Genomic DNA, 23,166 nt, shown 5'->3' on the forward strand with positions numbered 1-23,166 from the left:
GTGGGAGTGCTGACTAGGAGTACTGAGTGGTGGGAGTGCTGACTAGGAGTGCCGAGTGGTGGGAGTGCTGACTAGGAGTACTGAGTGGCGGGAGTGCTTACTAGGAGTGCCGAGTGGTGGGAGTGCTGACTAGGAGTACTGAGTAGCAGGAGTGCTGACTAGGAGTGCCGAGTGGTGGGAGTGCTGACTAGGAGTACTGAGTGGTGGGAGTGCTGACTAGGAGTGCCGAGTGGTGGGAGTGCTGACTAGGAGTACTGAGTGGTGGGAGTGCTGACTAGGAGTGCCGAGTAGCGGGAGTGCTGACTAGGAGTGCCGAGTGGTGGGAGTGCTGACTAGGAGTACTGAGTGGTGGGAGTGCTGACTAGGAGTGCCGAGTGGCGGGAGTGCTGACTAGGAGTGCCGAGTGGTGGGAGTGCTGACTAGGAGTACTGAGTGGCGGGAGTGCTTACTAGGAGTGCCGATTGGTGGGAGTGCTGACTAGGAGTACTGAGTAGCAGGAGTGCTGACTAGGAGTGCCGAGTGGTGGGAGTGCTGACTAGGAGTACTGAGTGGTGGGAGTGCTGACTAGGAGTGCCGAGTGGTGGGAGTGCTGACTAGGAGTACTGAGTGGTGGGAGTGCTGACTAGGAGTGCCGAGTAGCGGGAGTGCTGACTAGGAGTGCCGAGTGGTGGGAGTGCTGACTAGGAGTACTGAGTGGTGGGAGTCCTGACTAGGAGTACTGAGTGGTGGGAGTGCTGACAAGGAGTACTGAGTGGCGGAGGGCTGACTAGGAGTACTGAGTGGTGGGAGTGCTGACTAGGAGTACTGAGTGGTGGGAGTGCTGACAAGGAGTACTGAGTGGCGGGAGTGCTGACTAGTAGTACTGAGTGGTGGGAGTGCTGACTAGGAGTACTGAGTGGCGGGAGTGCTGACTAGGAGTGCCGAGTGGTGGGAGTGCTGACTAGGAGTGCCGAGTGGTGGGAGTGCTGACTAAGAGTGCCAAGTGGTGGGAGTGCTGACTAGGAGTGCCGAGTGGCGGGAGTGCTGACTAGGAGTGCCGAGTGGCGGGAGTGCTGACTAGGAGTGCCGAGTGGTGGGAGTGCTGACTAGGAGTACTGAGTGGCGGGAGTGCTGACTAGGAGTGCCGAGTGGCGGGAGTGCTGACTAGGAGTGCCGAGTGGTGGGAGTGCTGACTAGGAGTGCCTAGTGGTGGGAGTGCTGACTAGGAGTACTGAGTGGCGGGAGTGCTGACTAGGAGTGCCGAGTGGTGGGAGTGCTGACTAGGAGTACTGAGTAGCAGGAGTGCTGACTAGGAGTGCCGAGTGGTGGGAGTGCTGACTAGGAGTGCCGAGTGGTGGGAGTGCTGACTAGGAGTATTGAGTAGTGGGAGTGCTGACTAGGAGTACTGAGTGGTGGGAGTGCTGACTAGGAGTGCCGAGGGGTGGGAGTGCTGACTAGGAGTACTGAGTGGTGGAAGTGCTGACTAGGAGTGCCGAGTGGTGGGAGTGCTGACTAGGAGTGCCGAGTGGTGGGAGTGCTGACTAGGAGTGCCGAGTGGTGAGAGTGCTGACTAGGAGTGCCTAGTGGTGGGAGTGCTGACTAGGAGTACTGAGTGGCGGGAGTGCTGACTAGGAGTGCCGAGTGGTGGGAGTGCTGACTAGGAGTACTGAGTAGCAGGAGTGCTGACTAGGAGTGCCGAGTGGTGGGAGTGCTGACTAGGAGTGCCGAGTGGTGGGAGTGCTGACTAGGAGTATTGAGTAGTGGGAGTGCTGACTAGGAGTACTGAGTGGTGGGAGTGCTGACTAGGAGTGCCGAGGGGTGGGAGTGCTGACTAGGAGTACTGAGTGGTGGAAGTGCTGACTAGGAGTGCCGAGTGGTGGGAGTGCTGACTAGGAGTGCCGAGTGGTGGGAGTGCTGACTAGGAGTGCCGAGTGGTGAGAGTGCTGACTAGGAGTGCCGAGTGGTGGGAGTGCTGACTAGGAGTGCCGAGTGGTGGGAGTGCTGACTAGGAGTGCCGAGTGGTGGGAGTGCTGACTAGGAGTACTGAGTAGCGGGAGTGCTGACTAGGAGTGCCGAGTGGTGGGAGTGCTGACTAGGAGTGCCGAGTGGTGGGAGTGCTGACTAGGAGTACTGAGTAGCGGGAGTGCAGACTAGGATTGCCGAGTGGTGGGAGTGCTGACTAGGAGTACTGAGTAGCGGGAGTGCAGACTAGGAGTGCCGAGTGGCGGGAGTGCTGACTAGGAGTACTGAGTGGTGGGAGTGCTGACTAGGAGTACTGAGTGGCGGGAGTGCTGACTAGGAGTGCCGAGTGGTGGGAGTGCTGACTAGGAGTACTGAGTAGCAGGAGTGCTGAATAGGAGTGCCGAGTGGTGGGAGTGCTGACTAGGAGTACTGAGTAGCTGGAGTGCTGACTAGGAGTGCTGAGTGGTGGGAGTGCTGACTAGGAGTGCCGAGTGGTGGGAGTGCTGACTAGGAGTACTGAGTGGCGGGAGTGCTGACTAGGAGTACTGAGTGGCGGGAGTGCTGACTAGGAGTGCCGAGTGGTGGGAGTGCTGACTAGGAGTACTGAGTGGCGGGAGTGCTGACTAGGAGTGCCGAGTGGTGGGAGTGCTGACTAGGAGTACTGAGTGGTGGGAGTGCTGACTAGGAGTACTGAGTGGTGGGAGTGCTGACTAGGAGTACTGAGTGGCGGGAGTGCTGACTAGGAGTGCCGAGTGGTGGGAGTGCTGACTAGGAGTACTGAGTGGTGGGAGTGCTGACTAGGAGTACTGAGTGGTGGGAGTGCTGACTAGGAGTACTGAGTGGCGGGAGTGCTGACTAGGAGTACTGAGTGGTGGGAGTGCTGACTAGGAGTACTGAGTGGCGGGAGTGCTGACTAGGAGTGCCGAGTGGTGGGAGTGCTGACTAGGAGTGCCGAGTGGTGGGAGTGCTGACTAGGAGTACTGAGTAGCAGGAGTGCTGACTAGGAGTGCCGAGTGGTGGGAGTGCTGACTAGGAGTACTGAGTAGCTCGAGTGCTGAATAGGAGTGCTGAGTGGTGGGAGTGCTGACTAGGAGTGCCGAGTGGTGGGAGTGCTGACTAGGAGTACTGAGTAGCGGGACTGCTGACTAGGAGTACTGAGTGGCGGGAGTGCTGACTAGGAGTGCCGAGTGGTGGGAGTGCTGACTAGGAGTGCCGAGTGGTGGGAGTGCTGACTAGGAGTGCCAAGTGGTGGGAGTGCTGACTAGGAGTGCCGAGTGGTGGGAGTGCTGACTAGGAGTACTGAGTAGCTCGAGTGCTGAATAGGAGTGCTGAGTGGTGGGAGTGCTGACTAGGAGTGCCGAGTGGTGGGAGTGCTGACTAGGAGTACTGAGTGGTGGGACTGCTGACTAGGAGTACTGAGTGGCGGGAGTGCTGACTAGGAGTGCCGAGTGGTGGGAGTGCTGACTAGGAGTGCCGAGTGGTGGGAGTGCTGACTAGGAGTGCCAAGTGGTGGGAGTGCTGACTAGGAGTGCCGAGTGGCGGGAGTGCTGACTAGGAGTGCCGAGTGGCGGGAGTGCTGACTAGGAGTGCCGAGTGGTGGGAGTGCTGACTAAGAGTACTGAGTGGCGGGAGTGCTGACTAGGAGTGCCGAGTGGCGGGAGTGCTGACTAGGAGTGCCGAGTGGCGGGAGTGCTGACTAGGAGTGCCGAGTGGCGGGAGTGCTGACTAGGAGTGCCGAGTGGTGGGAGTGCTGACTAGGAGTACTGAGTGGCGGGAGTGCTGACTAGGAGTACTGAGTGGTGGGAGTGCTGACTAGGAATACTGAGTGGCGGGAGTGCTGACTAGGAGTGCCGAGTGGCGGGAGTGCTGACTAGGAGTGCCGAGTGGTGGGAGTGCTGACTAGGAGTACTGAGTGGCGGGAGTGCTTACTAGGAGTGCCGAGTGGTGGGAGTGCTGACTAGGAGTACTGAGTAGCAGGAGTGCTGACTAGGAGTGCCGAGTGGTGGGAGTGCTGACTAGGAGTACTGAGTGGTGGGAGTGCTGACTAGGAGTGCCGAGTGGTGGGAGTGCTGACTAGGAGTACTGAGTAGCGGGAGTGCTGACTAGGAGTGCCGAGTGGTGGGAGTGCTGACTAGGAGTACTGAGTGGTGGGAGTGCTGACTAGGAGTACTGAGTGGTGGGAGTGCTGACAAGGAGTACTGAGTGGCGAGAGTGCTGACTAGGAGTACCGAGTGGTGGGAGTGCTGACTAGGAGTACTGAGTGGCGGGAGTGCTGACTAGGAGTGCCGAGTGGTGGGAGTGCTGACTAGGAGTGCCGAGTGGTGGGAGTGCTGACTAGGAGTGCCAAGTGGTGGGAGTGCTGACTAGGAGTGCCGAGTGGCGGGAGTGCTGACTAGGAGTGCCGAGTGGCGGGAGTGCTGACTAGGAGTGCTGAGTGGTGGGAGTGCTGACTAGGAGTACTGAGTGGCGGGAGTGCTGACTAGGAGTGCCGAGTGGCGGGAGTGCTGACTAGGAGTGCCGAGTGGCGGGAGTGCTGACTAGTTGTGCCGAGTAGTGGGAGTGCTGACTAGGAGTACTGAGTGGCGGGAGTGCTGACTAGGAGTACTGAGTGGTGGGAGTGCTGACTAGGAGTACTGAGTGGCGGGAGTGCTGACTAGGAGTGCCGAGTGGTGGGAGTGCTGACTAGGAGTACTGAGTGGTGGGAGTGCTGACTAGGAGTACTGAGTGGTGGGAGTGCTGACAAGGAGTACTGAGTGTCGGGAGTGCTGACTAGGAGTACTGAGTGGTGGGACTGCTGACTAGGAGTACTGAGTGGCGGGAGTGCTGACTAGGAGTGCCGAGTGGCGGGAGTGCTGACTAGGAGTGCCGAGTGGTGGGAGTGCTGACTAGGAGTGCCAAGTGGTGGGAGTGCTGACTAGGAGTGCCGAGTGGCGGGAGTGCTGACTAGGAGTGCCGAGTGGCGGGAGTGCTGACTAGGAGTGCCGAGTGGTGGGAGTGCTGACTAGGAGTGCCGAGTGGCGGGAGTGAGGACTAGGAGTGCCTAGTGGTGGGAGTGCTGACTAGGAGTATTGAGTAGTGGGAGTGCTGACTAGGAGTACTGAGTGGTGGGAGTGCTGACTAGGAGTGCCGAGTGGTGGGAGTGCTGACTAGGAGTGCCGAGTGGTGGGAGTGCTGACTAGGAGTGCCGAGTGGTGGGAGTGCTGACTAGGAGTGCCGAGTGGTGGGAGTGCTGACTAGGAGTGCCGAGTGGTGGGAGTGCTGACTAGGAGTACTGAGTAGCGGGAGTGCTGACTAGGAGTGCCGAGTGGTGGGAGTGCTGACTAGGAGTGCCGAGTGGTGGGAGTGCTGACTAGGAGTACTGAGTAGCGGGAGTGCAGACTAGGAGTGCCGAGTGGTGGGAGTGCTGACTAGGAGTACTGAGTAGCGGGAGTGCAGACTAGGAGTGCCGAGTGGCGGGAGTGCTGACTAGGAGTACTGAGTGGTGGGAGTGCTGACTAGGAGTACTGAGTGGCGGGAGTGCTGACTAGGAGTGCCGAGTGGTGGGAGTGCTGACTAGGAGTACTGAGTAGCAGGAGTGCTGACTAGGAGTGCCGAGTGGTGGGAGTGCTGACTAGGAGTGCCGAGTGGTGGGAGTGCTGACTAGGAGTACTGAGTAGCGGGAATGCTGACTAGGAGTGCCGAGTGGTGGGAGTGCTGACTAGGAGTACTGAGTGGTGGGAGTGCTGACTAGGAGTACTGAGTGGTGGGAGTGCTGACTAGGAGTACTGAGTGGCGGGAGTGCTGACTAGGAGTACTGAGTGGTGGGAGTGCTGACTAGGAGTACTGAGTGGTGTGAGTGCTGACTAGGAGTGCCGAGTGGCGGGAGTGCTGACTAGGAGTGCCGAGTGGTGGGAGTGCTGACTAGGAGTACTGAGTGGCGGGAGTGCTGACTAGGAGTGCCGAGTGGCGGGAGTGCTGACTAGGAGTGCCGAGTGGTGGGAGTGCTGACTAGGAGTACTGAGTGGCGGGAGTGCTTACTAGGAGTGCCGAGTGGTGGGAGTGCTGATTAGGAGTACTGAGTAGCAGGAGTGCTGACTAGGAGTGCCGAGTGGTGGGAGTGCTGACTAGGAGTACTGAGTGGTGGGAGTGCTGACTAGGAGTGCCGAGTGGTGGGAGTGCTGACTAGGAGTACTGAGTGGTGGGAGTGCTGACTAGGAGTGCCGAGTAGCGGGAGTGCTGACTAGGAGTGCCGAGTGGTGGGAGTGCTGACTAGGAGTACTGAGTGGTGGGAGTGCTGACTAGGAGTACTGAGTGGTGGGAGTGCTGACAAGGAGTACTGAGTGGCGGGAGTGCTGACTAGGAGTACTGAGTGGTGGGAGTGCTGACTAGGAGTACTGAGTGGCGGGAGTGCTGACTAGGAGTGCCGAGTGGCGGGAGTGCTGACTAGGAGTGCCGAGTGGCGGGAGTGCTGACTAGGAGTGCCGAGTGGTGGGAGTGCTGACTAGGAGTGCCGAGTGGTGGGAGTGCTGACTAGGAGTGCCAAGTGGTGGGAGTGCTGACTAGGAGTGGCGAGTGGCGGGAGTGCTGACTAGGAGTGCCGAGTGGCGGGAGTGCTGACTAGGAGTGCCGAGTGGTGGGAGTGCTGACTAGGAGTACTGAGTGGCGGGAGTGCTGACTAGGAGTGCCGAGTGGCGGGAGTGCTGACTAGGAGTGCCGAGTGGCAGGAGTGCTGACTAGGAGTGCCGAGTGGCGGGAGTGCTGACTAGGAGTGCCGAGTGGTGGGAGTGCTGACTAGGAGTGCCTAGTGGTGGGAGTGCTGACTAGGAGTGCTGAGTGGTGGGAGTGCTGACTAGGAGTGCCAAGTGGTGGGAGTGCTGACTAGGAGTGCCGAGTGGCGGGAGTGCTGACTAGGAGTGCCGAGTGGTGGGAGTGCTGACTAGGAGTACTGAGTGGCGGGAGTGCTGACTAGGAGTGCCGAGTGGCGGGAGTGCTGACTAGGAGTGCCGAGTGGCGGGAGTGCTGACTAGGAGTGCCGAGTGGCGGGAGTGCTGACTAGGAGTGCCGAGTGGTGGGAGTGCTGACTAGGAGTACTGAGTGGCGGGAGTGCTGACTAGGAGTACTGAGTGGTGGGAGTGCTGACTAGGAGTGCTGAGTGGCGGGAGTGCTGACTAGGAGTGCCGAGTGGTGGGAGTGCTGACTAGGAGTACTGAGTAGCAGGAGTGCTGACTAGGAGTGCCGAGTGGTGGGAGTGCTGACTTGGAGTGCCGAGTGGTGGGAGTGCTGACTAGGAGTATTGAGTAGTGGGAGTGCTGACTAGGAGTACTGAGTGGTGGGAGTGCTGACTGGGAGTGCCGAGTGGTGGGAGTGCTGACTAGGAGTACTGAGTGGTGGGAGTGCTGACTAGGAGTGCCGAGTGGTGGGAGTGCTGACTAGGAGTGCCGAGTGGTGGGAGTGCTGACTAGGAGTGCCGAGTGGTGGGAGTGCTGACTAGGAGTACTGAGTAGCGGGAGTGCTGACTAGGAGTGCCGAGTGGTGGGAGTGCTGACTAGGAGTACTGAGTAGCGGGAGTGCAGACTAGGAGTGCCGAGTGATGGGAGTGCTGACTAGGAGTACTGAGTAGCGGGAGTGCTGACTAGGAGTACTGAGTAGCGGGAGTGCAGACTAGGAGTGCCGAGTGGTGGGAGTGCTGACTAGGAGTACTGAGTAGCGGGAGTGCAGACTAGGAGTGCCGAGTGGTGGGAGTGCTGACTAGGAGTACTGAGTAGCGGGAGTGCTGACTAGGAGTACTGAGTAGCGGGAGTGCAGACTAGGAGTGCCGAGTGGTGGGAGTGCTGACTAGGAGTACTGAGTAGCGGGAGTGCAGACTAGGAGTGCCGAGTGGCGGGAGTGCTGACTAGGAGTGCCGAAAATGCAACACCCAACGATGTACTACGAATGTTTTTTTCTAAAGATAGCCCGTCAATTTTAAAGAAGAAGAAAACCCTTTAACATATTTTTTTTCAAGCTTCACTAAATCTATATTATTTCTATTAAAGACTTTTATGGTGAAATTCTCATTTTTATTACTAAATAAGTGAGCGCTATATGACATATCATTGATTCGTTAAGAGAAAAATAATAAGTAATAAATGACTTACAAGAGACTGGAGGAGATGAAGCTGTGGAGGTGAAGAAGAGGATTTTAGCTCTTGAAGTTACTGTGCATTACTTATTCTAGTGACAATTCTATTCACATTAATCCTATACATATAAATGAGCTATTCACAGCCTGGAAACATGAGTGCAATCAGTGAGGTATGGGAGCTGTTAGGTCCTTTTACCTCTTAGGCTATGTTCACACTAGAAAAATGATTTTTCTTAAGAAATTTCTTAAGAGAGCACCTGTGTTAAAAAACGCACCAAAAACGCACCTGCGTTTTTGCCGCGTTTTTGGTGCGTTTTCGGTGTGTTTTTACCGCTGGTTGCTCCCTGCGTTATTGTGCCATTTATATATGGCAAATAACGCAGTTAGCTGCAGAAAAGAAGTGACATGCTCATTCTTTTTCTTAAGAAAATCTACTGAAAGAATTTTCTTAAGAAAAAAATGCAGTGTGCGCACAGCTAATTTTTTTTGCCATAGGTTTTGCTGGGGAATGTCTGCAGAAAGGTTACAAGAATTTCTCAAGAAATTTCTGCAGCAAAAACGGACCAAAAACGCAGGTAAAAAACGCAGTGTGTGAACATAGCCTTATAGTTCAGTGGTCAAAAACAAAAGAAAATGAATAATCCTCTTCTTACATAGTTACTTAGGTTGAAAAAAGCCCTAGGTCCATCTAGTAGATTCTAGTTCACCCTTCCTCAATCAATTATACATTTTGTCATTAAGTCATTTATAACCAACAATGTTGTGTACTGAGGAAATCATCCAGCCCAGATATAAAAGCTGTTATAGTATCAGCCATTACTACCTGTTGTGGTAGGGCATTCCACAGTCTGACTGCTCTAACTGTAAAGAACCATTTCCTATTTAGCTCCCATAATGAGTGCCCCTGGTCCTTAGTATTGTCTTTGGAAGAAATAAGTCATGTGCCAGTCCTTTGTATTGACCACACATGTATTTATACATATAAATGAGATCTCCTCTCTCCTTCTTGAACCCCCTTTGCTCTATTTTGCTATAAACAGTGTCTCTCTCCAGTCCTGCAGTGACATTAACATCATGTACACCACTCATGTGACTGCCGCAGCCAATCGGTGGTCTCTTTGTAGCATGTGACCATGAATAATGTGCATTACTGCAGGATTGGCCGGGACAACCAGAGTGATGTAGGAGTGGTGAGGGATTTATATGGCGAGTTAGGAGTTTTTAGGCCTATCAACAAGACTAAACCCTCATTCAGACATCCGCTTTTCATGTACATGTAGTACCTGTGTTTTCCACAGATTGAACATATACCCAGTATAGTCTATGGTCCTAATCCAATCCAAAAAAGTGAGAAAACCACGGCACAATCCATCCAATATTCCAAAGTGCTTTATTTACTTCAATTGGTGCAGATAAAAATAGCGGGGAAAGAGTCGGGTGCAGGCCCCCAATGCACGACGGCCGTTTCGTACCTCCTTGTTGAAGCACAAAGAGTTACGAAACAGCCGTCGACAATTGGGGGCCTGCACCCGACTCTTTTCCTCTATTTTTACCTGCACTGAATGAAGTAAATAAAGCACTTTGAAATATTGGATGGATTATGCCATGGTTTTCTCTTTTGTTTGGATTGGATTTGGACTTTCTCCTACTCTGACGATGTGCACCCGTGACCATTTCCTTAAACGAATGACCTGGAGCCAACCTACCTCTTCCCGGTATAAAGGTATTGAGCAGTTGTTGCAAAACTGCTTCTGAGTATCAACAGTCTATGGTCCTGCTCACATGTCCTTTTTTGATCATGGATCATAATCATCCATGCAAGTCTATGGGTCCATAAAACTCATGGGCAGCACACACTGAGAATGATTCCTAATATTGAGCATAACCCCTTTTATTAAAATTTAGCAAGCTCACCCCCTAGTTGAACTGATACGTCAATACCTTACGGAGGAAATATGCACCCAGACAAGACAATGGCGGCAATGACTTCTGACTGCATAAGTGAGAAAAGGCGGACCAGCTTCACACACGCCTGGCAAACAATCAGTTAATTTACCAATATATAAAATGATAAATAATTAGCTAAATGAAAACTAAAAAGGGCAAAGTGCACAAACCTGTAATAGTGGAGGATTCTACAGTTGAAGGTAAGACTGATGATGTTGAAGATTTTTGAGTTGTAGTAGGCACCGAGGTTGTGGATTTGGGTGTTGTTTTCGGGACCGGTGTTGAAGATGATGGTCCGGCTGCAAGAAAAAAAAAGAAAACAAATTAAAAATAGAACAACAGAAAGTTAAGTTTTACTGTTCCCAAAGCAATATAAAACTGCAAAGTTGTGTTTGTGTGAGATCAATTCTGTTAAGAGGGTTGTCCAATCTTAAACTACAAGTCTACACTCAGTGTATGTGAATACAGACATGTGAATCCTCACATCGCATGCACTGTGCACCGTAAGGATTCTGCTGTTGGTGGTAGAATTGTGCTTACTGCAAGTATGTGATTTGCAGACTTCTGGCCACATTCTGACTAGACTTTGTTTGGCATTGCTCAATACTCTTGCATTGAGCAAGGCCAGATACAGTCTAGTTGATATGTGGTCGTATTAATGCATATCACCAGTGCTTTTTTTTGCGCCGGTACGTGCTGGTACGGCGTACCAAAAAATCTGAAGAGCGCTGAGGGCCAGCACCTCTGGCTCTGTCCACATGGCTAATTTGTAAACTATACAAATTAGCCATGTGTGGAGCGGAGGCACAAGCAGAGCAGCTAGTGGAGCTGCAGGACATGCCTGACCTCAGGAGGTGTGGTGCCTCCCCAGACCTATGGAGGCTGTGACTGGCTGACGAACGCCGCTCTGCCAATCACAGCCATTGTAATGTTTTAGCTATTGAAAATGGTTGAAACATTGAAATCCAGCCATGATAAGTGCAGCTATAGCACTGATCATTGGCTGGAGCTGGGTGACCTCTGCTTCACCCGCCGCCAGCTCTGATTGGAGAGACCAGCCTTGTGACCGATCTCTCCAATCACTGTGGATCTGGGGCCGGTGACCGCTCCCTTCACCTTCACTCCGTCCGTGGAAGCTGAGGAGAGCGATCCCTGCAAGTGCCGCATCAGTAAGTTATAGCCGCCGCCGCCCCCCTCTCCATCTGCTGTCCCCCCTCCATATGCCACCACTCTCCCCATCAGCCGCTGCCCGCCCTCCATCTGCCGCTGCTCTCCCCATCAGCCGCTGCCCCCTCCATCTGCCTCCCCCCCTCCATCAGCCGCTGCCCCCTCTATCTGCCACCACTCTCCCCATCAGCTGCTGCCCCCTCCATCTGCCACCGCTCTCCCCATAAGCCGCTGCCCCCTCCATCTGCCACCGCTCTCCCATCAGCCGCTGCCCACTCCATCTGCCACCGCTCTCCCCCATCATCCGCTGCCCCCTCCATCTGCCACTGCTCTCCCCCATCATCCGCTGCCCCCTCCATCTGCCTCCCCCCTCCATCATCCGCTGCCCCCTCCATCTGCCTCCCCCCTCCATCAGCCGCTGCCCCCTCCATCTGCCACCGCTCTCCCCATCAGCCGCTGCTCCCCTCCTTGATTGAATTTAGCGTACAAACTACAAAACTGAATAATGAGAAACAGGGCCGCACCGTCCATTGGACAAGTTGAGCAGTTTGCTCAGGCGGCACTATATTCAGGGGGGCGGCAATGCGGCCGGGGGCGGAGCTGTATGAGGACTGCCGTTTTCCGCCGCCCAGTGCCTCAACAGATAAACAGTGCACAGGATCTCCCGGCCGCCCGACAACACCCCCCCCGATCCTCAATCAATCTCGTCCGCCGGCGCCTGACAGCCCCCCCCTTCCGATCCTCACCTGTGAGATGCGTACCGACAAATATTTTTTTACAAAAAAAAGCGCTGCATATCACAAACTTGTAGTTGCTTGCTAACTGGCATCAGAGAATCCCCACAGCGCACAGTGCGTGAAATGTGAGGATTCATAAGTCTCATAGAGTGACTGCAGATGAGTGAATCCTTACATTGCTTGCACTGCGCACTGTGAGGATTCTCCACTGTCGGTGATGGAAGCGGACGGTTAAGTTACTGCAAGTATGCGATTTGCATATTTCTGGCCACATTCTGACTAGACTTTGTCTTTTCTCGCTCAATTCACTTACATTGAGCAAGACCAGATACAGTCTAGTTGGCTTGTAGGCATATTTTTATGCATATCACAAACTTGTAGTTGCTTGTTCGCTGACACCGGGGAATCCCCATGGCGCGCAGTGCGTGAAATATGAGAATTCATAAGTCTCAGATTGACTGCAGATGTATGAATCCTGAGAAATCTTGGACTGCGCACTGTGAGGATTTCCGGTATCGGCGCTGAAGTGGACAATTATGTTACCCCAAGTATGCTATTTGCATATTTCTGCCCACATTCTGACTAGACTGTCTCTGTCTTCGCTCAATAGACTTGCAGATACCGTCTAGTTGGCATGTGACTGTATTTATGAATATCACATACTTGCTACCACCGGAGAACCCCTATAGCTCACAGTGCATGATATGTGAGGATTTACATGTCTGCCTCACTCCATGAGACTTGTGAATTCTTACATTTTATGCACTGTGTGCTGTGGGGATTCACGGGCGCAAGTGACTGCAAGTTTGTGATATGCATAAATACGGCCACATGCCAACTAGACTGTATCTGGCAAAAGTATCATAGAGTGACTGCAGACTTGTAGCTAAAGACTGGACAAACCCTTCAAAGACATAAAAGGGCAAAACTGTGGTTCAGTAATTTCAGTGTATACTACAAGGGTCAGGAGCTCTAATTCGGCGACCATGGCAGGTGTCACAACCAGGTAAAATTGGGCTGATGCCAGTGTCTTTTGTATTATTTCAATTGATTTGAAAAAGGAGAACTTACCACAAGGAACGCAGGTCTTTGTGGATGGATCATAGTACTTGTCATGGCCGCATTGGTAGCATCCTGTGTTAAAGAAACAATGTACAATTACATTATTATGTGAAATATTAATTACATTATTCCACATGGTGTGATGACTTATTACATAAGTATGATGCATATTCAGTGCCGTACGTATAACCTCCAAGGAATCTGTGGAAATCACAATCACACACACACACATTGGATTTAGTGAGAGTTGGGCAGCTGACGTTCTTGGTTAATGGTTTTGTGGCGCCCTTCGCTAGCCAGGTCGTCACAGGTAACACTCAAACACCCCCACCCCCATTAGACAGTAACATTAGCCAAACACAAAACCCTTGTTGCCTCCCTCCAGGGTCTGATGTCCACACCAGGTGGGGCGGAGCCAAGTGGTTGGCCCCACCCACCGAGGAGTTCACAGGCCTGGAGGCGGGAAAAGCTCGGAGTTTAGTCCAGGAGGTGGAAGTGAGAGGAGTAAAGTGGAGAGTGTCTGGGTTTGTGGCCCAGGCACTGACAACAAGGTTGGCAGACGGTGGTGGCCGTCTGCAGGAGTGGTGAATCGACGCGGAACCATAGGACCAGGGTCGGGCGTTGGCCCGCCGGTACCGACCGGGGAGCGAAGTGAAGCCAGCACACACAGGCAGGGCCATCGGACCCCGACTAGGCTTGGAGTCGCCATCAACAGTCAAATCCGAGTGTGACAGGAACCCCAGGGGTTTCCTAACAGCCAAAGACCCGATAGAAGGCAACCGCCCACACCGTGAGGGTATACAGCTACCGCCTAAGGCTAGAGACCCAAGGGCCAGAGCCTGGGGGCAAACGGGCTCCTCCGGCATCCATACACCGGGGAGCGGACTACCATTGGGGATCCATCGTAGTCAAACAAGTACACAAAGGTGCAGGGAAAGACAGCCGCCATCACCTGTCCGGGGAGAGACACTGCAGCCGGCTGCGGGACCCGTCCATCCAGCCGTTTGGTTTACTGAGGACTTTGTGCATCTCTTACTGAGTGATTATACCCATAGCAGCACCGGACCCGAGCGTTAGCGAGCGCGGTGTCTTCCCCGCCCGCAACAGTTTTAGTGGATATTTGATGGCATGTGTTGGGTTAATTTTTCCTGTACTTATAGAAAGGTACAGTAGTATCACCTAAAAGGTTATTATGCCCCCCCCAAAAATATCAATATATCCCCTAACCAAAAGATATAGGATAGCTTGCAGATTTCTGGGAATCTGGGTCACGCACGAATCTTGAGAATGAGGCTCTTCAGCCCCATCTTGGAGGGAGCGGAGGTGCGCATGCTCGACCTGCACTCCATTCATTGTCTATTGGACTGCAGAAGATAGCCGAGTGCTGTTCCAGTGACTTGATCTCGGGATCTCTGGGGATTCTGTGGATAGGGGATAACTTTTTTTTCTTCCCCAGAATAATCCGTTAAATGCTTGCATTTAGGGCTCAAAATAGTTTGCCAATGGGTTTCATGAAAAATGTAATTATGTCATCTACTTATTGCAAATATCCTTTTCAGAGATTAAGAGAACTAGAATGCTAGCGCCACCTATTGGATGCAGCAATCCTAAACGTCAATATTGACGCTTTAACGCGCCTAACCAATATGACTTAGGATAAAAAGCTAAACTATAACTTCCACTTTCAAACATATATTTAGAGTTGTTTACCACCTCATCAGTGCAAACCAGGAGGTCTAATTTGGTAGGGTGAGATGCCTCTTACAGGATTTTTAAGGGGGGGTACGTTTCCCTTGTGCAAAGTGCCAAGGAAGTGTAAAGAGACTTATAGGCTAAGCAATGCTTATTGGCAATTATTGTAAACAATTCTTCTTGTGGAGAGTGTCGAGTCAGTGTAAGGAGACTTATAGGCAATGTAATGCTTATTGGCAAATATTGAAAACAATTCTCCTTGAGGAGAGTGTCGAGCCAGTGTAAGGAGACGTATAGGCCATGTAATGCTTATTGGCAATTATTGAAAACAATTCTCCTTGTGGAGAGTGTCGAGTCAGTGTAAGGAGACTTATAGGCCATGTAATGCTTATTGGCAATTATTGAAAACAATTCTCCTTGTGGAGAGTGTCGAGTCAGTGTAAGGAGACTTATAGGCAATGTAATGCTTATTGGCAAATATTGAAAATAATTCTCCTTGTGGAGACTGTCTAGCCAGTGTAAGGAGACTTACAGTGCCTTGCCAAAGTATTTGGCCGCCTTGATTTTTTTCAACCTTTTCCCACATTTAAGGCTTCAAACATAAAGATAAAAATGTTAATGTCATGGTGAAGAATCAACAACAAATGGGACACAATTGTGAAGTTGAACGAAATTTATTGCTTATTTTAAGCTTTTTAAAAAAATAAAAAACTGAAAATGGTGGCGTCTAATATTATTTGTCCCCTTTAAGTTAATACTTTGTAGCGCCACCTTTTGCTGCGGCGATTACAGCTGCAGTCGCTTGGGGTATGTCTCTATCGGTTTTGCACATCGAGAGACTGAAATTCTTGCCCATTCTTACTTTGCAAACAGCTGGAGCTGAGTGAGGTTGGATGGAGAGCGTTTGTGAACAGCAGTTTTCAGCTCTTTCCACAGATTCTCGATTGGATTCAGGTCTGGACTGTGACTTGGCCATTCTAACACCTGGATACATTTATTTGTGAACCATTCCATTGTAGATTTTGCTTTATGTTTTGGATCAGTGTCTTATTGGAAGACAAATCTCCGTCCCAGTCTCAGGTCTTTTGCAGAGTCCAACAGGTTTTCTTCAAGAATAGTCCTGTATTTGTCTCCATCCATCTTCCCATCAATTTTAACCATTTTCCTGTTCCTGCTGAAGCTAAGCAGGCTCAAACCATGATGCTGCTACCACCATGTTTGACAGTGGGGATGGTGTGTTCTGGGTGATGAACTGTGTTGCTTTTACGTCAAACATATCGTTTGGCATTGTGCCCAAATAGTTTGATTTTGGTTTCATCTGACCAGAGCACCTTCTTCCACATGTTTGTTGTCTCCCAGGTGGCTTGTGGCAAACTTTAAACAACACTTTTTATGGATATCTTTGAGAACTGGCTTTCTTCTTGCCACTCTTCCATAAAAGCCAGATTTGTGCAGTGTACGACTGATTGATGTCCTATGGACAGACTCTCCCACCTCAACTGTAGATCTCTGCAGTTCATCCAGAGTGATCATGGGCCTATTGGCTGCATCTCTGATCAGTCTTCTCCTTGTTTGAGATGAAAGTTTGGATGGACGGCCGGGTCTTGGTAGATTTGCAGTGGTATGATACTCCTTCCATTTCAATATGATCGCTTGCACAGTGCTTCTTGGGATGTGTAAAGTTTTGGAAATCTTTTTTTTAACCAAATTCAGCTTTAAACTTCTCCACAACAGTATCACGGACCTGCCTGTTGTGTTCCTTGGTCTTCATGATGCTATCTGCGCTTTAAACAGAACACTGAGACTATCACAGAGCAGGGGCATTTATACGGAGACTTGATTACACACAAGTGCTTATATTTATCATCATCAGTCATTTAGGACAACATTGGATCATTCAGAGATCCTCAATCAACTTCTGGAGTGAGTTTGCTGCACTGAAAGTAAAGGGGATGAATAATATTGCACGCTCCAATTTTCAGTTATTTATTTTTTTAAATAGTTTAAAATAAGCAATAAAATTCGTTCATCTTCACAATTGTGTCCCACTTGTTGTTGATTCTTCACCATAAAATTTACATTTTTATCTTTATGTTTGAAGCCTGAAATGTGGGAAAAGGTTGAAAAAATCAAGGGGACCGAATACTTTCACAAGGCGCTGTATAGGCCATGCAATGCTTATTGGCAATTATTGAAAGCAATTCTCCTTGTGGAGAATTTTTAGTCAGTTTAAGGAGACATATAGGCCATGTAATGCTTATTGGCAAATATTGAAAACAATATCATAATAGTATCACGTGTCAATCATTTAAAGGCTCCCAATATCAATACTGTATCTGGATGAAAACAATGCAAACAGTTACTGTTAACAAAATGATGTTAGGAAAATATCTAGTATTACTATATACTTCCAGGTCATACAGTAAAATAAGTGTTCAGTAAGCAATATCAACTTAACATGTAAACAGTTTACCATTAGGATACATTACCTTCACTGTTTTGATGAGGATAGCCATGTGGAGCAAATGGACACTGGCAAGCCTGGTAGTGCCATGTACAGTTTATATCTGGACTCATTTGAACTCCATTCCCAGTGTTAACATGTGTGTTTTCATAGTCACAGTAAACGGCTAAAAAAAGAAAATTAATACCTCAGCAGAGCAGAGAAAAAATAATCAGCAATCAAGTACAGTCAGTAACTAGTGCCACCTATTGGATGTAGAATCCTAAATGTCAATATTGACCCTTTAACGAGCCTTGCCACATGACGTGAGAAGCAACCCTGTTGAGTGTCGGCAGGGACTCTGGGATTTGTCAAAGACATGCCCTCCGACCGATGCTTCCCCGATGGCTCCCGTGGCTCACACGGGTCCCTGGGGAGTCCAGCATTGGCAATATAAACCTTTGGAGCCCCGCGATGGAGGAAAGACTGAAGTAATTGTGATCCAGCCTCAGCCGAGTGTTTTATCGGATGAATGCTCCAGGGCTTCTCCTGAAAAGAAACCCGCTCCTGACACCATAGCCATTCTGATTCCGGTTTGTCGCTGTTGTCAACACGCCGGATACTTTGCCCGAGAATGTCCTTTCAGTGCCCAGAGCCAGGGGGCTGGGACCAAGCAAAAATAACTGTTTTTCTATGCAATGTTGATGTTTGTTTTTCTTGATGCCCTTGATTTTTTTGCTAGCCGGTATATGTTTGACTTGTTTAATACTGCCTCACATAAAGGGAGAATTATTAACTTGTTTATTGCATACTAAAAATAATTGCGGTGTACTAACTTTGTTTGGTTGCAGCCCGGGAGTGCTGCCATTTGCTGTGGGGGAATGTGGCGCCCCTGAGGCTTCAGTCGCCACAGGGTACTGCATCTCTGTTAAGATGTAGTACTCATCCCAGGTAAGGAGAGGTTAATCGCTGGTGTTTCTCACATTCACACACAAAACACAGTTAGGTGCTTTCCCACCGGAAGGATGGCCTGGGATAGATAGGAGGTGGCCATCACGAAGAATTGGACTTTCCCAGTCACTAGGACAACCACCTGTGGGGCGGGCACCACTTGGGGAAAAATGCAAGGAGCATCTTCACACTTTGCCAGTCAATCCCGGGCACAGATTAGGGTGAGAGACACACCTAGGACCTCGGTCTAATCTTCTTTTACCTCACACTTCTGGGAGCTCCATTGGACCTGCGGCTTGGAGCAGACAGCTCGGCCCAGGTTTTCTACAGCTACAACCATCCGCCCCGGAGGACAGCGACAGCAGCGGCGGCTAATTCCCTGGCCGCGTACCGCAGGTGGCGTCACGAGACTAACCTCCATCATCATCCCATCCCCCACCTTCTCCGTGGACACCTCGGGGGTCACAAAACCGTGCAAGGCCACCTATAACATCCCCTGATCCTCACCGGCCCGGTGACGAGTTTTTTCCCCGACCCCGTGGGGTGCTTCATATATATATATATATATATATATATATATATATATATATATATATATATATATATATATAAAAATAATGTGTTACCTGTCACTGCAATCCTGTGCTATCTACAGTATACATAAGTGTAACCTGTCATCACTCCTGTCTGTGATGATATGAGATCACTGCTGAAAAGTGAACTCTATGAAAGAAGCCCTAATATTAGGCTTAGTGGCCAGAGAAAAAACTCCAAGACTTCAGGATATTTGATTTAACCCTTACACCATTTTCTAACGACAGCTTGACAACCTCAGTGGGAACTTACGGCAAAAATCTGGTTTTCTCCAGTCAACACAAATTCCGTGTTCGAGGCATGCTGTAGCGTAGGCTTGGACGGCCTTGCACAGACATTCGCAGTCTCCTCCCGTGTCACATGCACAGGCATCCGTCACACAAGCGTCATAGTATTTGATATGACTGACCTGGAAATCATAAGATCATTTTATTCACCCATCAAACACAGGATAGGTTACATTTATGTATCACCCCATGTATTACTCCCACTATTTCCCCCGCTGACGATTTCTCCGTATACTATCGAGCCTCTCTTACCAGTTTATTACAAGATGCGAAAGTATCAGACTTAAGAACCAGACAACTGTTTTCACCCCAGGCCTTTCGATGTGGATTCTTCCCACAGGAATCCGCCACCTCAGTGACATCCATGCACGTTGGTCTTTCTTTCCATGAATTGATAAACTCCAACTGAGTGGAAGCCACATATTTGCTTCTGGTTTCAAAGTCATCCTTCATGTTTCCATTATAATTTCCACAGAGACCACAAACTGAATCCTGGGGGGAGAGGAGATTGCAGAAAAAAAGTAAAAATCTGTAGTTACATGGATACATAGGGTCAAAAAAGACAAAAAAATCATCAATCCAACCTGTAACCCCAACGTGTTGATCCAGCAGAGAACAGCAAAAAATAGTCAGTTGCCCATTTCTCAATATTAAAGAATCACTTCTAATATTTTTGTGTCGATGTGTTATGATCCAGGACCGGTATTCCTCGCTCCAGAGTTTCCCAGATCCAGCCTGGTAATGTCAGGCGTTAACTCCCATCAGCCTCGTTCCGGTTTCAGGAGACACTATATCTGGGCGCTGCACTAGCATTCCAGTGCTGGTTATAGTTTTGCTCTGCAGCCTGTGACTGGCTCTGGTGAGATTCCGTGTTTGATCTAACTCCTTGTTACCGTGCCCTGACCTGTACCCTCCCTCGTTCGTCCATCTGTCCCAGTCCCTGACTTCCCTCTCCTGTCGTTTGTTTACCTAACCTGGTTTATCCTCCTTCCTGTGTTTTTGCCTCCTCACCCTCCGGTCTTGTCTTCTGTTCCTTGTGCCTTTTGTGTTTCCCTCTGCATACCTGATCTCCCGGCATCTGACCTCGGTTCTGTTTTCTGACTTGATCTTGATCCTTCCTCTGCAGTGACTTGATTTCCCGGCTAGACCCTGACTGCTTGACTAGTCTATTGCCTCCTGGTGGTTCGCCTGTGAACTGCTTGCTGAAGTTACTCTGCTGTACTTCAGCCTCCTTTCTGTTACGGTGTTACTTTGACTCTCTTTCACTACTCTGCTGCCAACTAGTGGGGAATACGTTGCACTACTTCTTACTAGTCCTTTGTACAGCGTGACATGATGTTTATGTAGTGCAGTGTCAGTGTGTTAATACACTTACTAATCACTGTCTACACCAGTTTCCAGCACAGCTTGAGTCCTCTTCTAAGTCACATGATGGCTCTTCTTCCTTACAAGACTACACTAGGGTCTTGTGTAAGAAATTGGCTTTTAACAATGTACTTCTATGGAGCATCATAACGAGTTTCCTTAGGCTTATATTGTAATAATTGGAGTCCAGCTCACACGTATCTGTGAACATGTCCAGTAAAGATAGGGATAAGAAATTGCCCTGAGTGTTTTTATTCTAAGAAAATATTAGGGGGTTAATGTACATGTATTTACCTCTCATATAAAAGTAGGAATAGAGCAACAGAATATATATGTATCTGGGGTAGTACAAACATTTCTTGGATATACACTCCATGATATAAAATTTCCAAAAATGCTGTTTTTGAGTTTATATATACAGTTTGCTCCTATCCTAAGTGGTGGGAGTAGGCATAGATCCCCATACAGACGATATGAAAGGGGATACTGCTCTAATCTTCTAAGTCCCAGAGAATGTGCTGTGTACTACAAAATCCTATTTTAATACTAAGGCGGGCTTTGCACACTACGACATCGCAGGTGCGATGTCGGTGGGGTCAAATTGAAAGTGACGCACATCCGGCATCGCATGCGACATCGCAGTGTGTAAAGCCTAGATGATATGATTTACGAGCGGAAAATCGTCGTAATCGTATCATCGGTGCAGCGTCGGCGTAATCCATAATTACGCTGACGCGACGGTCCGATGTTGTTCCTCGCTTCTGCGGCAGCACACATCGCTGTGTGTGAAGTCGCAGGAGCGAGGAACATCTACCGGCGTCACCGCAGCTTCCGTAGAATATGCGGAAGGAAGGAGGTGGGCGGGATGTTTACATCCTGCTCATTTCCGCCCCTCCGCCGCTATTGGCCGCCTGCCGTGTGACGTCGCTATGACGCCGCACGACCCGCCCCCTTAGGAAGGAGGCGGGTCGCCGGCCAGAGCGACGGTCGCAGGGCAGGTGAGTGCATGTGAAGCTGGCGTAGCGATCATGTTCGCTACGCCAGCTATCACACAATATCGTACCTGCGACGGGGGCGGGGACTATCGCGTGCGTCATCGCAGCATCGGCTTGCAATGTCGCAACCTGCAAAGCCGCCCTAAGACTTAACGCATGCGTGATGAGAGATAACAGTGCTTTAATGTTCTAAGTCCAGGAGCACACGTGGTGTGATTATCTTAGTAAACACAGGGACTGATGACGCATAGCAGGAGCAAGCACAGTGTGTGTAAGGCTAAGTTCACACTTCCGTTGTTTTGCATCAGTCACATGCGTTGCTTGACGCATGTGACTGATGCATTGTACAACGGATGACAACGGTGACAAAGAAAAGAATTTCTTTGTCGGACTCCGTTGTGTGCGGGGGTGGAGTTCGGGGGGTGGAGCTGAGGACGTCAGTGCCGCGGTCTGCATGGCTGGGGACAGGTGAGTGAGTGTGTGTGTATGTATGTGAGTGTGTGTGTATGTGTGTTTGTGTGTCTACATGCGTGTGTACATGCGGAGTGCGGGAGGGGGCGGAGCGTGAGGGGGCGGAGCCGAGCGGGACCGTGGAGCTGATGACGTCAATGCCGCGGGGACTGCAGGGCTGGGGACAAGTGAGTGAGTGTGTGTGAGTGTGTGTGAGTGTGTGTGTGTGAGTACACATGCGGAGTGCGGGAGGGGGCGGAGCAGAGTGGTGAAGTGTTGGCCTCCTTGCACACTGTATCCAGGGTAAACATCGGGTATAAGCAAAGCACTTTTTGCTTGGTTACCCGATATTTATCTTGGATACCAGCTTAGCGCGGGCTCCCTGCACCCGTAACCACTGTAAATATCGGGTAACTAACCAAAGCGCATTGCTTGGTTACCCGATGTTTATCCTCGTTACGGGGGCGGGGAGCCAGAGAGCGCATGGGCAGCGAAATCCTACGGATCGCGCTGCTCAAAAAACGTTACAGGCTGCGTTGCTCCCGCCCGGCGGTCAGTTAAAAAACGACTGACCGCGACGCAGCGGATGCAACGCAGCATCATCAGTCACAATCCGTCACTAATAGAAGCCTATGGGGAAAAACAGGATTCCAGCAAAATATTTTGCAGGATACCGTAATTCCTCAAGGCTACGGATTGTGACTGATGCAAAACAACTGAAGTGTGAACTTAGCCTAACCTGACGTAAAAACGGGATGACAGAGGACTTTGACCCGGACAGAGATAATATCATGATAAGAGATGTAATCTCACTGGCCAGACTGAATAGATCCTGATTGGATTTTAACCTCAGAGAGGAAAATACGAAGTTGGTCAGTCTGGCCAGTGAGATGGAGGAGCTGAGGAGAGACAGATATAAGAACGAATAGCGATCCAGAAAGAATCGAAGGTAATATACTCCTCTAATAGTGATTGGCTATAGAGCATATAATGAAACATATACTGAGGATTTTCATTGGCAAAGCACAATATGAGGTCATATCTAAACCTTTAAAAGGTCCGTGCAGGCATAGTAATTCAGCATTAGCCTCAGCCCCTGATGACACCAGTGTGGTGAAACATGTTGGGGAGGCTACTGAATGTCTTTTTAAAATAGGGATCGCAGTGATTATTTACAATAAGATTAACACATTAGCTAGCCATAGACATAGGAAGAATGAGTCTGAATAGGGAATTCCCTGTGGCTAAAGTAATGGCTTTTGTGATATAAGACAGATCACTGCGCTCAGTGCTTTTAATTGTGTTTGTCCCCTTATCTTAATACGTTGATTAAAAGTTATATATTAATAGATTAGTCTTTAGTTTGGGGATCTAATTGCCTTTGGCAAATTGTAAAGTACAGCTCGCACATAGACCCCAATGTTATCTGGTA

The 23,166-nt window shown here is 50.0% G+C and overlaps 1 protein-coding gene across 1 annotated transcript in view; it reads right to left on the reverse strand.

The window, feature by feature from the left end:
* MUC6 (mucin 6, oligomeric mucus/gel-forming) overlaps positions 1–23,166 on the reverse strand; it is a 155,588-nt gene that overhangs the window by 57,799 nt on the left and 74,623 nt on the right. The window contains exons 25-28 of the mRNA XM_075325390.1: positions 19,177–19,416; positions 18,890–19,046; positions 17,139–17,279; positions 12,967–13,029 (exon numbers count right to left, since the gene is read on the reverse strand). Coding sequence (XP_075181505.1) covers positions 12,967–13,029; positions 17,139–17,279; positions 18,890–19,046; positions 19,177–19,416 — 601 coding nt within the window. The remainder of the gene's footprint in view (positions 1–12,966; positions 13,030–17,138; positions 17,280–18,889; positions 19,047–19,176; positions 19,417–23,166) is intronic.

The sequence above is a fragment of the Anomaloglossus baeobatrachus genome, chromosome 10, assembly GCF_048569485.1.
Source record: "Anomaloglossus baeobatrachus isolate aAnoBae1 chromosome 10, aAnoBae1.hap1, whole genome shotgun sequence".
In the NCBI taxonomy this organism is placed as follows: Eukaryota; Metazoa; Chordata; class Amphibia; order Anura; family Aromobatidae; genus Anomaloglossus; species Anomaloglossus baeobatrachus.